We start from the raw sequence: 17,751 nt of genomic DNA, 5'->3' as shown, positions 1-17,751 counted from the left end.
GCTTGGGGCAGCAAAAAACCAAGACTGGCCCTGCTGCTCAGACCCACGACAAACACACTAGAAAATCCATGCCACAGTTTAATACAATTGATTGATTAAGCTACACATGAGAAAAAGGATTGAAAACAAAGCCCAAATCATTCTGGGACTGAAATGGAGCATTAAGGACGAGAAGCCTAAGCAAGCCCCTTTTTCAGCGTGAGGATCTGGGTTACAGTATCTCGTCCTGGTGAGCGACCCTTTGTATTGGGGACAAAAGGGCTAGTTCTGTGGTGGGGCTCTGAGCTGATTCTTGTGAATGATGGTTCCCTGTCTTGCTCTTGGCAAGACAGACAGACAGACACAATGCGGGAGAAGAGACAGCACAGTATGAGTGGGGGAAATGCAGCTTTGGTTGATGCTCTCAGCACTAGGTGCCTGGTCAGTCACAGACGTAGGCTTTGGCACTGGGCTGGCAGATTGGCCATGTTACCCGTTGCTCTTGCCCCTGGCTCAGGGACCTCATCTGACTGGTATGGCCTGGTCCCTCTCCTTCACTGGCCTGTCTCAGACAGGGCAGAGCCTCCTGTCGTGCTGGTGCCCTGTCAAGCAGCTGGCTGCAGGGTCAGGGGAACAGCAGAGAGAGAGATAGCAGAGGAGGAAGAGAGTGGAGAAGGGAAAGAGGGACGTGAGGGGAGGGCAGACAGAGCAGGAGCTCACCTGTCTCAGGCAGGGTGTTTGCTGGTCCAGCAGTGATGGCCAGGTGTCCTCGCCAGGGTGCTGGCCTGGATGTCCTGGTGATCCAGGCTCACCCGTGAAGGAGAGAGTCTCTGGAGCAAACCAGGGTCCTGCTGGCCTTCCCCCAGGAGTCCATTCCACACTTCCTGGACCCCAAAGTCTCCCTTTGAAGCTCTAAAAAGGATGTGTGGGGGAGGCGGAATGGAGAATCCCCTCATTAGTTCATTCGATAATTATCCTGATTTCTGACATACCATGCTTGGTCAATTGACCTCTGAGTCTGTCCTCTTTTGCTTTATCAGTCATGATCCTAATACAGTGCTGGGGCTGCATTTTTCTTTGGACAAATCCTGTCTTTCTGAGCCCTTCTCATAACCCTCAGATCAATCGTCACTGTTACAGGTTATTGCAATGTTTTCTGAACTTCCACCCACGCCACGTCCCAGCACATGATCTGAAGGCCCCAGTTACTCAAGAGTATCTTGGTAAAAGCGAATCTGATTGATAGATTAATGTACAGCAATGAGCCAGAAGGGACCTTTCTAACCATCATGTCTGAGCTCCTGTGCCACACAAGCCAGAGAACTTCACCTAGTGATTCCTGCACTGAGACCAATACCGGGTTGTTGAATGAGAACAGATCTTTTACAACAATATCCTAGCCTGATATAAAGACCTGAAGTGACAGAAAATCCATCACATTCCCACTACGTTGCTCCAATGGCTAATCCTCTCATTGCTTAAAATTTGAGCCAATTTTGATTAAAAAAAAATCTGTGGAAAATTCCTGCACAAAAAGACTTTTAAAAACCATCTGAATGATGGAATGATGCCATCATTGACTTCACTGTCTTTCCTCCCAACCAATTCTAATGACAAAGCTTAGATGCCTGTGTTTTGGGTGCACAACATGAGAAGCTTTAAAGGGGATACATTTCAAACCATCTGGGAGATTTAGGAGCACCGCTTCCAGTGACTTCAAATGAGACTTGTGCTCCTAAACTCCTGAGGCACCTTTAAAAATGTCCCCCAATGGTGGCTTGTGTCGGAGAGGCCAGGTGCTCAGCATTTTGTGCAAACCAGCCTTCTTTATAGTGTCTGAAGTCAAGTATCCAAAGTCTGTAGCTGGTTTTAAAGATGGAGCCCAGTCCTGTTACATGGAGACCTTTGAACCCAGGGCAGGTGGTGGAAGAGACTCTCCTGTGGAAATTGCTGTCTAAAATTCTGGGTGGGAGGGAGATTTTTTTTATGGCATTTTAAAATCTAAAGAGACAGATGGAGGAAATGGGCGGAGTCGCTGCAGCCGAGGGGTGGGGCCTATAGCACTAATAGTTGAAGGCAGCTGATTCATTTCTTCTCGGCTTTGGTGTGAAGGAGCCAGTCAAGCATCCACTTGCCCCTTCCCTCACCAGGGGGTAATTCGCATGGTGCAGAACTCCCAGGACTTCTCTGGGTCCTCGATGTAACACCACTGGTAGCCATAGCCGTGGGTACCACAGTTGTGCTGCGGGGAGCAGCAATAGTCCCAGTTGTCTTTATAATCTATATAGCACCAGAAGTATTTTTCCTCATAAAGGCCACATGGATGGTCAGCCCGACAGACCTTCCCAGAGACGGTCATCGTGGAGTACTGGGGTGAGCATTGTATGGTGGAGCCATCTCCTCGTGGGCACTGGTATAGTTTAGATGCTGGGTTCACTGTGCACTTCCCTGTACAGCAGTAATCCCAGTCATTGCTGTCAGACGTGTAACACCAGCTGTAGGCGTATCCCTGATACCCACAGAACTCCTCAACACAGGGCCACCCTGGGGCTGTTACTCTAATGTACAGCTCCGAATCGTCAGCAGCTCTTGCTAGTCTAGCTACAGCAGGGGCCAGGTTGTCCTGTTCGTACGTCTTCTCAAACTGGCTGTGCCCATCTGCCAGCCTGGAAATACCCACCAGGAACCCAATGCCCGTCAGCTGCATCTTCTTCTGATCCAGGGTCTGGCTTGTCATCACCTGGCTGGTCTCCCTGTCCAGTTTACGCCTCTTCACTAGCTGGGAGTAAGGGTCCGTTAGCAAGATCTGGAAGATATTGTACAAGGCTTTCTTCATTGCTGATAAAACCTCTTGTCCTTTCTGGCTCTCGGAGCCACAGTCATCTGCAAAGACCTCGACTGGCCCAGGAGTCTTGTACAGACGTGATAGCTCTGTGTTTAGCTGCTCCACGGGGATGATTTGAAGACCGGATGCCTCCTTGTTCTCTCCTATGAAGGCGAAGGAGAATTTGCGGTTGTTGTCCCCATGGTCGCAGCAAACAGCTGTCCAGACGTGGCTGGGTACCGAGACCCGGTTGTATGGCCGGTTACGGTCCCCTTCTTTGTCCTCCGCCTCTATGGGGATTTTCTCACTGTCGCTGGGAACAGCCCCTGTCACCAGGTAGGGTTTGCCTCCCGCATTTCTGCAGCTCCCAGTTAGCTGTGCCTTGAGGGTTTTCTCCAGCTTGGACCAGTGGACCCGGTTGAAATAGGGGTTCATGGGGACGGCGTTGGTGAGGGTAAAGGTGGCCGTGTGGTCATCATTATACTGGAAGGCGTTTGGGTTCAGGTGGCCCCGGTCGTATGACGTGTCTTCATAGTCCTCATTGATGGCCTGGCTGGATCTCCACTCGTCCAGGCTCAGTGTTGACTCAGCCTCCGTCGTCATTTCTGGGGACTCATCTGGATGAGCCAGCTGGAGAGACACAAGGTCAAAACATCTTGGCTTTGTTTGGGCTCCTCCTGCCTCTTGTGGGATCTCACACACACCCTGGACCCTCCTCTCCCCCAGGATCTCACCCCTGTCCCTCCCTCCCTGGGGTCTTCCCTCCTTCCCTCCATCCCCCAGGACACCCCCTTCCCATGCCTCATCTGCCTCTCCCCCCTTTCCTCCCGGAAGAGCACCTCCTGCCCCTCACATCCCCAGGATCTCACCCCACTGCCCCCATACTCCATGCAGCAGGGCAGCCCATGCCAGGGTGTAGTGTAGGAATGTGCTACTTAGGGTGCACTGAGCATACTCACACAGACTGAGCATGCTCAGTAATATCTGCTGAAGCCACTGCCCTTCCCATTGCCCTTAAGTGGCATAAGTTTCTGCTGACGGCTTTTTACAGGGGTTAAAAAGGGGCAAAGGAGGAAATCAGAGGAGAGGGTGGCCAGGGTCTGAGCAGGGCGTGGAAATTGACTGGCCCGGGGCGGGGGGGTGAAGCAGCTGGAGGCAGAGTTAGGGTAGGGGCTGAAGGCAAAATTAGGTATGGGGGCGAAGGAGCTTGGTTATGCTCAGGGGTGAGGCACTGCCCGAGGGTGACCCAGGGCAAAACCTGGCACATGCGGGGCACAGCGGGCAGCAGTTACCCCAGTGGACCGAGACACCCGTGTTTGCAAAAATAGTGTGAGTGGAGCAGAGGAGCAGTTTTATTCCCTTCCCACAGTACGGTGCATCTCAGCCTGGGCTTCCCAGGGCTGGGTTCTTAGAGGCGCCGGCAGCCCAATGCCTCGCGACTGCTGCTCCGCTCTGTCTGAGCTCACCTACTGAGATGCGGCAGGAGACTTAATTCAGTGAAACCGGGCCTTCCCTACACCCCCACAAGGGGCTGTACACCTCCCCCCCACAATTTCCCCAAGGCCCCCTCCCCTCATGGTCAATTAGTTACATGCAGCGTTGCCAATATAGTCATTGGTTGGAAATTTGAATTGAAATTGAAACACTAATACACATTATAAAAACATATGCAGTGTATGATAAAATACTTGTTTCTGAAAAAGTATAATAGGTTGAAAAGTGTGAACAAAGACTAGCTTCCTCACACAGCTGTTGTTTTTTCTGACAATGTTGGCACATCCGTTTTGGCAACGTTGGCCAATATTATCATTTAAAATTATGTTTTGTAAGTGTAACCCTTCTGCCCCTCTGAGCTGGCAGCAACAAGGGCCGGGTTCAGTCTCCAGGGGTGCTGTTTCAATAACACAACGCAAAACTGGCTCGAGCCCCCACCCAGTGACCTGAGACAATTACATACCACCCCCCCGGGCACCTCCAGGAGGCAATACTTCCCCTCTCGCAAGCACAGAGTCTGAGTGTAGCAAAACCCTTTTAATAAAAGAGGGAAACAATGTGGCATTACGTTGGGGAAACACCACAAACAGGATTCATAACACAAATCATGAGCAAAAGACCCACCTCCAAGTAAGTTTTGGCAGTGTCCTGTTCCCCTCAGGGTCTTAAGTCCAAATCACACCAAAGTCCAACAACCCAAAAGTCTCTGTCCATGGTCAGTGCCACCCCAGAGTTCAAAAGTTCATCTGCAGAGTTTTACCCCCCCAGCCTGGGTGGAATTGCAGGCGGGGGGGGGGGGCACACATGGTGTTAAGGGGCACCTTACTTGGTCCAAGGCTCACTGCCCTGCCTCTCCGTGGAGTTCTGCTGCAGCCTTCACCACAAACACCTCTGCTCCACCAGCTGCTCCTCTTGCTGTTCCGTGGGCCGCTCCAACTGTCCCACAAGCTGCTCCACTCCACCAGCCATCCCATGAACTACTCCAGCTATCCCTGCAAGCTGCTCTACTCCAACCACCCTGAAACTGCTCTGCTCCCCCACTAGTTAACACAGCACTCAGTGATCTCAGGTCAATAAGTTCAGCTCTTTTAATAATTTGTGCTGGTGCACCATTGGCCCAAAGAGAATTCTTCTCAGCACCCTCTAACTAGATTCTTAATGGAATCAAAATTAGCTCTGCTATTCAGCAGTTGAGAGGGAGGTACAATTCATAGAATCATAGAATCATAGAACTTAAGATCAGAAGGGACCATTATGATCATCTAGTCTGACCTCCCGCAAGATGCAGGCCACAAAAGCTGACCCACCCACTCCTGAAATAATTCTCTCCCTTGACTCAGCTGTTGAAGTCCCCAAATCCTGATTTAAAGACTTCAAGTAGCAGATAATCCTCCAGCAAGCGACCCCTGCCCCATGCTGCGGAGGAAGGCGAAAAACCTCCAGGGCCACTGCCAATCTACCCTGGAGGAAAATTCCTTCCCGACCCCAAATATGGCGATGAGCTGAACCCCGAGCATGTGGCAAGACTCTCCAGCCAGACACTCAGGAAAAAGACTTTCAATATCCCAACATTGACCCTCGGTACTAATTACCAGTGGTGGCACGTTATTGACCTATTGACTAAATCACGTTATCCTATCAAACCATTCCCTCCATAAACTTATCAAGCTTAATCTTAAAGCCAGAGAGGTCCTTCGCCCCCACTGTTTCCCTCGGTAGGCTGTTCCAGAATTTCACTCCCCTGATGGTTAGAAACCTTCGTCTAATTACAAGCCTAAACTTCCCGACTACCAATTTATGTCCATTTGTTCTCGTGTCCACATTAGTACTGAGCTGAAATAATTCCTCTCCCTCCCTGGTATTTATCCCTCTGATATATTTAAAGAGAGCAATCATATCTCCTCTCAACCTTCTTTTGGTTAAGGAAAACAAACCGAGCTCCTCAAGTCTCCTTTCATACGACAGGCTTTCCATTCCTCGGACCATTCTAGTGGCCCTTCTTTGTACCCGTTCCAGTTTGAATTCATCCTTCTTAAACATGGGAGACCAAAACTGCACACAATACTCCAAATGAGGTCTCACCAATGCCTTATATAACGGGACTAGCACCTCCTTATCTCTACTAGAAATACCTCACCTAATGCATCCCAAGACCACATTAGCTTTTTTAATGGCCACATCACATTGCCGACTCATAGTCATCCTGCGATCAGCCAGGACTCCGAGGTCCTTCTCCTCTTCCGTTACTTCCAACTGGTGCATCCCCAGCTTATAACTAAAATTCCTGTTAGTCATCTCTAAATGCATAACCTTACACTTCTCACTATTGAATTTCATCCTATTACTAATACTCCAGTTTACAAGGTCATCCAAATCTCCCTGGAGGATATGCCGGTCCTTCTCCGAATTGGCAATACCTCCCAACTTCATGTCATCCGCAAACTTTATCAGCCCACTTCTACTTTTGGTTCCGAGGTCAATGATAAATAGATTGAATAAGATTGGACCCAAAACCGAACCTTGAGGAACTCCACTGGTAACCTCCCTCCAACCCGACAGCTCACCTTTCAATACGACCCACTGCAGTCTCCCCTTTAACCAGTTCTTTATCCACCTCTGGATTTTCATTTCGATCCCCATCTTTTCCAATTTAACCAGTAATTCTTCATGCGGTACCATATCAAACGCCTTACTGAAATCAAGATATATTAGATCCACCGCATTTCCCTTGTCTAAAAAAATCTGTTACTTTCTCAAAGAAGGAGATCAGGTTGGTTTGGCACGATCTACCTTTCATAAAACCATGTGGTAATTTGTCCCAATTGCCATTGACCTCAAGGTCCGTAACTACTCTCTCCTTTAATATTCTTTCCATGACTTTACATACTACAGATGTTAATCTAACAGGCCTGTAGTTACCCGAGTCACTTTTTTTCCCCTTCTTGAAAATAGGAACTATATTAGCTAATCTCCAATCAAACGGTACAACCCCCGAGTTTAGAGATTCGTTAAATATTATCGCTAACGGGCTTGCAATTTCACTCGCCAATTCCTTTAATATTCTAGGATGAAGATTATCCGGGCCGCCTGATTTACTACCGTTAAGCTGTTCAAGTTTGGCTTCTACCTCAGATACTGTAATTTCCAACTCCGCACCTTCATTCCCATCAGTCACTCTGCCACTATTCCTAAACCCTTCATTAGCCTCATTAAAGACCGAGGCAAAATATTCGTTTAGATATTGTGCCATGCCTAGTTTATCCTTAATCTCCACTCCGTTTACAGTTTTAAGCGGTCCCACTTCTTCTTTTTTGGTTTTCTTCCTATTTATACGGCTAAAAAACCTTTTACTATTCGTTTTAATTCCCTTCGCAAGGTCCATCTCTACCCGGCTTTTGGCCTTTCTCACTGCATCCCTACACTCTCTGACCTCAATAAGGTAGGTTTCTTTGCTGATCCCTCCCATCTTCCACTCCTTGTACGCTTTCTGTTTTTTCTTAATCACCCCTCTGAGACGCTTGCTCATCCAGCTCGGTCTAAAACTGCTACCTACGGACCGTTTTCCCTTTCTCGGGATACAGGCCTCTGACAGCTCCTGCAACTTCAACCTGAAATAATCCCAGGTGTCTTCCGCCTTTAGATCCCTAAATATGTTAGTCCAATCCACTTCCCTAACTAGTCGCCTTAATTTAGTAAAGTTAGCCCTTTTGAAATCCTAAATTGTTGTGCTAGGCACTCAGAAGGATCCCATATGATCAGGTACACACCCCTGTCCCAACCACCCTCCATTCACTGGGTTTTGGAACCCATGTCCCTTGTCTAGCGAGTGCTACTTAGTTGCTGGTGAGACCCTCTGTCATAAAACAGTTTCATAGTCTCTCATTCACATAATCAGGGATACAATACTTTATTCCTCCTACCCCAATAACAGAGAAATTGGGGATTGCATAGCTGTCAAAGTTACCATTTTGGGCTGCCATCGACGCATGCTAGGTGGGGTGGGTATGCTTATGCAAACAAGATCAGCCCCCAAAGTTCTTTTCCATGCTTGCCATAATTCACCACCAGATGTCAGGGTAGAGCTCATCCTGACTCTACTTACATAAGCAAGGTCTGAATGAGTTCTCTGCTGACAGCTAATGATGAGCCGGGGTAGGGAAAAATCTTCAGGACCAGACCGTATTTACATGAACTCACCTACTCTGCTTAGGTATCCATCAGACAGAGCTGTGTTGTCCCAGTGACCAATTTTGGCTGGTGTTGGGAGTTCCTGGCTAATAGCCATTGATGGACATATCCTCCAGGAACTTATCTAGTTCTAGTTTTGGCCTTCACAACATCCCCTGGCAAAGAGCTCCACAGGGTGACTGTGCATTGTGTGAGGACATTCTTCCTTTTGTTTGTTTTAAACCTGCTGCCTATTAATATCATTGGGTTTGGATGACTCCTAGTTCTTGAGTTATATGAGGAAGCTTTTCACTTTCTTCATACCCAGTCAAGATTTTATAGATGTCTAGCACATTCCCCATTAGTCGTCTCTTTTCCAAGCTGGAAAGTCCCCCAGGTCTGTCTAATCTCTTCTCATATGGAAGCTGTTCCATAGACCTAATAATTTTAGTTGCCCTGTTCTGTACCCTTTCCAACTCCAACATATCTTTTTTGAGATGGGGCGACCGGGACTACATGCAGTATTCAAGATGTGAGCATACCCTGGATTTATATAGTAAAAGGGAAGAAGTTTGGTTGGCCAGACTGATCAGCAAAGCCAATGCTGACAAACTATGTGAAAAGGCTGCAAAACTCCCAGCCTCTGGACTGCACCAACATGCAGAAAGCCTTATAAGCCAGTCACTGTCAAAGCCAATTTTAGAATACTTAATGAGGCTGTTAAGAATCCTGGAGACACAACACAGTTTATACAAACAAACGTGGATGTCACTTCAAACTTTCTATTTAAACAAGAGATACCACACACTACAAACTGGAGGCCAATGTTAAGTTCATTGTCACATATTAATCCTGAAGCTGAACACTGGTTCCGAACAAGACCGACAAATGCTCACTAGCTTTCTGCAAGAAACTCAACTGACTGGTTAGAAGCATATGGTGCAACAGTGAAAGACTCAGCAGTTAAAAAAATGAAGACCTCTCTCGCCGCATTTAAAAAAATTCCACACATGGCTGATGAACGCACTGATGCAAATGGGTGTCAAGTATTAAGTCATTGTGTATGTTATTCTGATATCAGTGGTAGGTTAGTAGATGAATTTCCAGATGTTCAAGTTATAGAAGACACATCAGCTTCAGCTGTGATAACCCACATCTTAGAAGAGTTAAATGTTTGTCGGGTGAACCCCAAACAGATGGCTGCTTGTGCATTTGATGGAGCTGCAAACTTCTCTGGAAGACATGGTGGAGTGCAAGCTTTGCTCAGAGAAAAGTGTAACCCTAATCTCTCCTATACACACTGCAGAGGCCATCTACTCCAGCTAGTGCTAGTATGAGCTGCGGAATCTTCAAAAGGGATTAAAAAAGCTACAAATCTAACGTCTTCATTATACTCTTTTTCAGCAAGAGTCCAAAAAGACTGAATATCATGGAAAATATAGAAGATACACTGGGACTGAAGTTCAAATTAGTCCAACTTGGGAAAATCCACTGGCTTTCTTATGAACAATCCTTGGCTGTTGTTTTAAAATTATTGTTAGGATATCGATATTCAGGCCTGTTTGCAAAGGCCTATACTTTAAGAATTTAGTTGTATTCTTATCACTTAGCTAGTTATAGAGATATAAAAGAAAGAATCAAAAATCACTGTCTGTCTGTGTAATGGTCTTCTCTTACTGTGACAGTCTGAGGCCCTGTTTAGTCATATTGAAATCAGGCAATCTGGGGCTGTTAGGAAGGTGATCCGATCTATCACCTCCAGAGAAATGGAGGAGCCTAAAAGATGTAAAAGGAAACTTAGTTTGATAGCAGCCTGTATGGCAAGAACTCACTTATCAATAGACACAGCTGGAAAAACCTTATGTCTGTATAGATGTAGTTGTGAAATCCTCACTTCTTTATTGTTTTGTGTGTTTATTTGCATGGTCTCTGTCTGGTTCTGTGATTGCTTCTGTCTGCTGTATAATTAATTTTGTTGGGTGTAAACCAATTAAGGTGGTGGGATATAATTAGTTAAATAACCATGTTACAATGTTAGGGTTGGTTAGTTAAATGTCAGTAAAATGATTGGTTAAGGTCTAGCTAAACAGAACTCAAGTTTTACTATATAGTCTGCAGTTAACAGGAAGTAAGGGGGGGTGGGGGATGGGAACAGGGACTTGGGATGGGGATGGGGATAGGGATCATGTTTTGCTAAAGTGGGAAATGGAAACAGGGGATGGGAACAGAAACAGGGACACAGGCAAGGTTCTGTGGTGTCAGAGCTGGGAAGGGGGACACTAAGGAAGGAAACTGGAATCATGCTGGAAGTTCACCCCAATAAACATCGAATTGTTTGCGCCTTTGGACTTCGGGTATTGTTGCTCTTTGTTCATGCAAGAAGGACCAGGGAAGTGAGAGGGTGGAGGAATAAGCCCCCTAACAATTACTGCAACTGTTATTACTGGCTTTGGAAAGTATTTACTGAGATGGGACGGATCTAAGTGAGGCTGGTGGATTATTTTTGCTACTAAGTTCAGAGAACACAATTGCCACTATTTCTTGTAAGTCTGTTGTTGAAACCCCTTGGGTCATTAAACAATGTCATCCAGGCACCTGCTACAACACTAGTAGATCTCTGTCCAGCAATGGAAGCTACACTTGGATCAATCAGAGCTATCCATTGAAAACTTACTGGAAGAAGCAAAGACTTCAGTCCAGAAGTTGACTAATTAGGGCACTGTAGATGAGCAGACTCACTCCTGCGGCACCTGCTGGTCTGTTCCAGGAATTAGCTCATTCCAGCTCCAGAGCACCCTCTGCAGGCTGGTGATCTGCCTGTCCTCTGGGCCCCATGTCCCTCCCTGGACCCGATGCCCTTTTACCTGGGGTGCTGCCCCCTGGCAATAACCCCTCAGTCTCAGGGTCTCCTCTCCCTGGGAAACCCCCACCCTCTATCCCTACCTCACCTCAGTGTATGGCTACTGCCAGTCATTGTCTAGCCCCACGCCCTGGGGCAGGCTGCAGTATCAGCCACTCACCACTGGCAAGGGGGGGTTGAACCTGCTGCCTTAGCCTACCTCTGGGCTGCCCTCTGCAATCCCCAGTACCTGTTAGCCCAATGCTAGGCCACAGCCTGGGGCTTTCCAGGCTGGAGCTCCCCAGCTCCTCTGCCACTCCCCAGGCCTGCTCCATTCAGGTAATTTTGCCTCTAGCTCCCTGCAGCCAGGCCCATCTCCCTCTACAGCCAGAGAGAGACTCCTTAGCGCCTGGCTCCCAGCCTCTTATATAGGGCCAGCTGTGGCCTGATTGGGGCATGGCCCAGCTGTAGCCACTTCCCAATCAGCCCAGCTTAGTAGCTCCCAGCCACAACCTTCCCCCAGGGCTGTTTTAAGCCCTTCGGGGCAGGAGCAGGGTAAGCACCGTACTACAGGCACATATATTCACTCCTTAAACGACAAAGACAAGAAGTGTTTGTTAAGCCAGCTGAAATATAGAATCATAGATTCATAGAAGGGACCTCAGGAGGTATCTAGTCCAACCCCGTGCTCAAAGCAGGACCAATCCTCCGCTAAATCATCCCAGCCAGGGCTTTGTCAAGCCAGGCCTTAAAAACCTCTAAGGAAGGAGATTCCCTCACCTCCCTAGGGAACCCATTCCAGTGCTTACAACACTCCAACTAATACAGCCCAGAATTATGTTTGCTTTTTTTGCAATAGTGTTTCTGTTCAATATATTCATCGATGATTTACATAATGGCATACAGAGTACACTTATAAAGTTTGCGGATGATACCAAGCTGGGAGGGGTTGCAAGTGCTTTGGAGGATAGGATGAAAATTCAGAATGATCTGGACAAATTGGAGAAATGGTCTGAAGTAAATAGCATGAAATTCAATAAGGACAAATGTGCTCCACTTCGGAAGGAACAATCAGTTGCACACATGCAGAATGGGAAATCACTGCCCAGGAAAGAACACTGCAAAAAAAGTGTGGGGGGGTCATAGTGGATAACAAGCTAAATATGAGTCAATAGTGTAGTTGCAAAAAAAGCAAACTTCATTCTGGGATGTATTAGCAGGAGTGTTGAAAGCAAGGTACGAGAAGTACTTCTTCCGCTCTACTCTGCACTGATTAGGCCTCAACTGGAGTATTGTGTCCAGTTCTGGGCACCGCATTTCAGGAAGGATGTGGACAAATTGGAGAAAGTCCAGAGGAGAGCAACAAAAATGATTAAAGGACTAGAAAACATGACCTGTGAAGGAAGACTGAAAAAACTGGGTTTGTTTAGTCCAGAGAAGAGAAGACTGAGAGGGGACATAACAGTTTTCAAGTACCTAAAAGATTGTTACAAGGAGGAGGGAGAAAAATTGTTGTTCTTAACCTCTGAGGACAGGACAAGAAGTGATGGGCTTAAATTGCAGCAAGGGAGGTTTAGGTTGGACATTAGGAAAAATCTTCCTGTCAGGATGGTTAAACACTGGAATAAATTGCCTAGGGAGTTTGTGGAATCTCCCTCACTGGAGATTTTTAAGGTTGGACAAACACCTGTCAGGGATGATCTAGATGGTGCTGGTCCTGCCATGAGTGCAGGGGACTGGACCAGATGACCTCTCGAGGTCCCTTCCCATCCTCTGATTCTATGACCAGTTACCAGCAGATGTGCTGATGAGAAATTATCTGGATGACTGGCCGGATGGTGCCCAGAGCACCCTGGGCCTTACCAGGGGCCAGAGCCACAGCGCGCCACCCAGTCCTGACCAGGGCCGCAGACCATCACGCTTGGGGCTAGCGAGCTGTCACCTCCGGCTTGGGGGAACTGTGCTTCCTGGGGCAGAACTGGATGGGGCTGAGGCTGAGACTATGATGTAGGGAAACTGAGGCCCAGGCAAGCAGTGCTGTGACTCCAGTCCCCATCAGCGAGGAGGGGAGGGATGGTTCACACTCCCTGCCCCAGCAGTTGAATTTCAGATGGAGCTGCAGAAGGATCCCTCCTCAGAGACACTGAGGGCCCTGTCTGGTTGCAGCGTGGCACGTGCACCCCCTCCCCGCCCCCGCCTAAGGAGGATGGCAGGGAAGGATTCCTGTACCAGGAGTGGGGTCCCACCTGAGACAGTCAACTCTTGGGGGGTCAGGAGGCAGCTGGAGGTCCCCCAGAGGTACCGCTGTGGGCCACTGTACCTGGCCCATGACCTCCCTCTCTCCAGGGGATCCAAGCAAAGGCTGCTGCCGAACTTCTACTGGCCTGGAGTCTGACTCTGTCCAGCAGCTCTACAGGTCCTGCGACCCCTGCCAGAGGGTGGGGATGGCCCGGGACAAGGGGAATGCAGCCCTGTGAGCCCTCAGCCCTGCCCAACAGAGAGGCACATTTTCAGAAGGTGGCTATGGAAAGAGTGGGGCCCCTCAGCAAGGCAACCCGGGCAGGGAAGAAATGCATTCTGGGGGAGGCAGATTTCATCACCCAGTACCCGAGGCGGCGGCTCTGTCCTCCAGCGAGGCTGAGACTCTGTGGCAGACGTGCTGCTGACCATTCTCAGCAGACTGGGGTTCTCGCGATGTACCTAGGGGGCTCGTTACATGTCAGCCCTGCCCCGGTGCTTGTGGGAGAAGTGTGGGATCCGGCACACCTGGATATCATCCTATGTCTAATGAGTCAGCTAACACACTACCCTTCCCCCACCCTTCCCCCAGATCTCACCCTCTGCCCTCCCTCCTCCAAAATCTCCCTCCCTCCCCATGGATCTCACCCCCCTCCCCCGGGGCATCATCCCCCCTGTGCCTCCCTCCTCTGTCCCCTTCTACTCCTCTGTGCACTGCAGCTCAGTGTCACTTTCAATTTCTCGCTTGAGGAGGGACTCCTCCCCCTTTTCCTTCTCCACCCCTTCCCCTTGCACCCCCTTATTCACAGGCTCCTGAGCGATTCCGACCCCTGAGTGCATCGTGCAGAGCGCTGGGACTGACCTGGGGCTCCACGAACCACTGGCTCCTCTTCTGGGCCTGCCCTGGGCAGTTAGGCTCACCCAGGGTGTACGCCGACCAGCGCGGGATCCGCTGGGGCCTGTCATAGAGGGTTGCAAAGTGGTACAGATTGCTGTACCTCTGGCAGATCTCGGCCGTGTCGGCCGTGTCAAAGCCACGTGGCTCAGCATCTCGGTAGAAATACATGTTGCAGCCAGTGAATGACCCCACTTCAGCCAGCACCATCCCCGGCCACAGCGAGACGCAGCCCAGGAGCATCAGCCAGTCCATGGTTCGATGAGACATCGGCGCTGAGTGCTGGGCACCTGCAATCTGTCAGACCCCAGCTAGGTCCCCTCCTGTTTATAGGCTCCTGGGAGCTGCGCCTGATTCTAGTTCATTGCAGGCCTCCTGCTAGGGGCTGTCCAAGTAAACACAGTCAGCCCCCTGCCAGGCCTGCGCCATCTGTTCTCAGATCAAGGTGAAATCTGAATCATGCCAATTTTTGGAGCCAACATTAACATGCACCCAGGGGATGTTGGTCTCTGTCTGCCTGCCCAGGCTATTGCTGGTGAGACTTGTGCAAGAAGGGTAGAAATGGATCATGGGACCAGCCTTGCTCATTGTGGGGAGACAGATCAAAGAGTTTTAAGCAATGAGGGATGTCCGAGAGAGGAGCAGAGTGGCGCAGTGGCCGAAGAAGAGTTCCTTAGACACGAGATGTCGCGGATCCACAGGATCGGTGCTACCCCCAGCTTTTAAACAGTCCCTTGGAGGATCCCCATGTCAATGGGCCAGACCCCAAGGGGTCCCACTCGTCCTTCAGGATGGGTGATGTGGTCTCACCGCCACCTGGCCTGAGCTTTTGGGCTCCAGCCCTCCAGCTTCACACCGTGAGATCTGCCCGGCAAGGCCACTGGAAGGAGGAGCCATGCCGGCCAAGGGGCCCCGCAGAGCACCCAGGTCTTCAGGCAGAAGAAAACAGCTACTGCTGTTGCTCACTGCAAAAGAGGAAATGGTCTCATTAAAGTGCATGGAAGACCCCTGGAAATGATTGAGCCTAGAACCCTGCAGTATAAACTGCTTGATCCTGTTCTCCCCCTCGGCAAGGAATGCTTTCCTGGTGTTGACATCTGAGTCCGTGTTAAGGGTGGTGGCCGTGTAGCAGAAATCTACGCAATTCATCAAGCTGTTTCCAAAGCACTGGTGGCTTATTATCAGAAGTATGCTGGCGAAGCATCCAAGAAGGAAATCAAGGACATCTTAATCCAGTATGATGGGACCTTACTGGTTGCAGATCCTTGTCGTTGCAAGTCCAAGAAGTTTGGTGGACCTGGTGCTCATGCATGCTACCAGCATTTGCCGTTACACCTGGCAGCCCTTTCCTAACACAGCAGGGTTTATTTGTCACCTGGGACCCAGCACAGGGAAGCCCTGAGATTAGCAGAGACAAGCCGTGGTTAAGGTTAAGCCAGAGCACATCCTGGCCAATGCCAGGCCTCCCTGGAACTATCTCAGCTCTCGCTGTCTGTCCCGGTGGCTTCGTCTGTCAGTCCCAGGTGCGAGCTCCGTGTGTCTGTGAGCTCAGCACTTAGCCCCTCCACCTGGTACTTTTCCCCTTCGTCCTCCTGCTAGGGGTCTTTGCTGGGCTTCCCTGCACAGAGGTGGGGGGATCTCGGTCCTTGGTAGCTAGGTGGGAATGGGAATTCTTGTGTCTCTCCCGCTCCTCCATTCACTTGTGTGGATGCTGTCTGTGTGTTAACAGCTCTGCTCTCCAACCAGGTGGCTGCGTGTGTCACACTCCTTCTCCCTTCCCTTCACACTCAGTACGTAGCTGTGCAAAGCCCACAGATACACACAGGAACCCGAAAAATATGACCAGTATTCTCACATTTGTCACACCTCTTCCCCCTTCCAGGCCAAACCGAGCAAAGCCCCTTTAACCAGCAACCACAGGCAGTTTGAACCCACAAGCGCTATCCAGAGATGCCAACAACAATTTCCCATCCCAGGGGTGTCTGTCCTACCAGGCCCTTTCAGGATGCTTACAGCCCAGTTTCCAGTGCACGGTTCAGAGCAGTTCTAGGTCTGGGCTGTCAGATAACACTTGTAGGGTGCACATGGGGAGTTTTCACGTGGCTCTTTGGCCACCCTGTGACACTGGCAGACCAGATGCCAGCTCATGCGAGAGCCCCAGGTCAATCTTTAGAGGTTCAGGAGCTGGGGCGCTCCTGCTGGGACTCGGGGTGTCAGCACCATGACGGGGTGCTGGGGTAGGGGCTTCTGCTCTGTGGGGTCGCCACATGGGGCGTGCCTGCCAGGGCTTGGGGCTGACACTCCTCTCCCACTGAAGCCCCGAGCCCCAACAGTTGCCTCCCATGAGGCTGAAGCCCCAATACCCCCCTCCCTGCTGAGCAGAAACCCCTACCCCCCACCCCTGCCACAGGCCAGAAGCCCTGAGCTTCCCCCAAACAGTCTGGTAGGCAGAGAATGGGGGAGTGTGTGGGGGACTTTAACTATAAAAGAGCCGCATGTGGCTCACAAGCTGTCCCCCCCATCCCCCCGTATAGATCAAAGTGACTGTTAACTGTATAAAAGTGTATTTGGTGTTTAAACTTCAAGAAAACCAGTGGGGTGCTGCGTGCATTGTGTTTACTGATCTGCACCCATTATAACGCAGCAGCGAATATTTACATTGTGTTACCCTGGTAACTACATGACCCACCAAAGATGCAAATGAAGAACATGAACAGAAAAGTGCTAATTTCAAAGCAAGTGGCCACTGTGGGTGATGCCTGGAGGTCAAAGACTCAAAATCCATCCCTCACTCTCCGTGGAGGAAAAGTCCCCGTGGGGAGTGACACTGTCGGCTTGTTCGCTCTCAGAAGAAACTAGAAGTGCGGATTCAAGGCAGGATCTGGCTCTCCAGACTGTTTGGACTCTCACAGGGAAGGGTACCAGATGCAAAGGGAGATCCCAAGGGGCAGTCTGGGGCCCTTGAAAAGACTGTTGGGAAAGTGACAGTTTATTCCAGCACTGCCATCGTCTGGAATTACAACCCGTGACTCACTTGTACATATATTTTACCTGCTTTAACCTCTCAAGAACTTTCATTTCCTTTTCTTAGCTAATAAACCTTTAGTTAGTTTGCTATAGAATTGGCTGCCAGCGTTGTCGTTGGTGTCAGATTTGGGTACCAGTTGATCTGGGGTAAGTGGCTGGTCTCCTGGGACGGGGCCAACTGGATGTGATATTTGGTATAAGTGACCTTTTCTGTCTGGGTGGCAAGAGAGACGGGAGAGTCTCAGGGGACTGTCTGTGACTCCCTGGTCAGACTGGTACTGTGACCCA

At 49.6% G+C, this 17,751-nt stretch overlaps 1 protein-coding gene and 1 pseudogene across 1 annotated transcript; one reads left to right on the top strand and one right to left on the bottom strand.

The window, feature by feature from the left end:
- Nucleotides 1-1,800: 1,800 nt before the first annotated feature.
- On the bottom strand, nucleotides 1,801-14,706 carry LOC123343431. The gene is made up of 2 exons (XM_044978556.1): nucleotides 14,404-14,706; nucleotides 1,801-3,433 (listed from the first exon to the last, which is right to left on the bottom strand). Exons 1-2 carry the CDS (start codon nucleotides 14,704-14,706, stop codon nucleotides 2,123-2,125), a joined length of 1,614 nt encoding a protein of 537 aa, XP_044834491.1. The 3' UTR covers nucleotides 1,801-2,122.
- A 625-nt stretch (nucleotides 14,707-15,331) lies between these two features.
- On the top strand, nucleotides 15,332-16,014 carry LOC123343432 (annotated as a pseudogene).
- The last annotated feature ends 1,737 nt before the right edge of the window (nucleotides 16,015-17,751 follow it).

This window comes from Mauremys mutica, chromosome 10 (assembly GCF_020497125.1).
Source record: "Mauremys mutica isolate MM-2020 ecotype Southern chromosome 10, ASM2049712v1, whole genome shotgun sequence".
NCBI classification, from domain to species: domain Eukaryota; kingdom Metazoa; phylum Chordata; order Testudines; family Geoemydidae; genus Mauremys; species Mauremys mutica.
The sequence above is the reverse complement of the archived record's forward strand: the minus strand, read 5'-3'. Positions and strand labels throughout refer to the sequence as shown.

Excerpts from the sequence above, each read along its gene's own strand:
- LOC123343431 (XM_044978556.1), bottom strand. The coding sequence starts at position 14,706 with ATGTCTCATCGAACCATGGACTGGCTGATGCTCCTGGGCTGCGTCTCG. Across the intron at positions 3,434-14,403 it reads AGTGGTTCGTGGAGCCCCAG|CTGGCTCATCCAGATGAGTC; the intron begins GTCAGTCCCAGC and ends GTGTCTCTCCAG.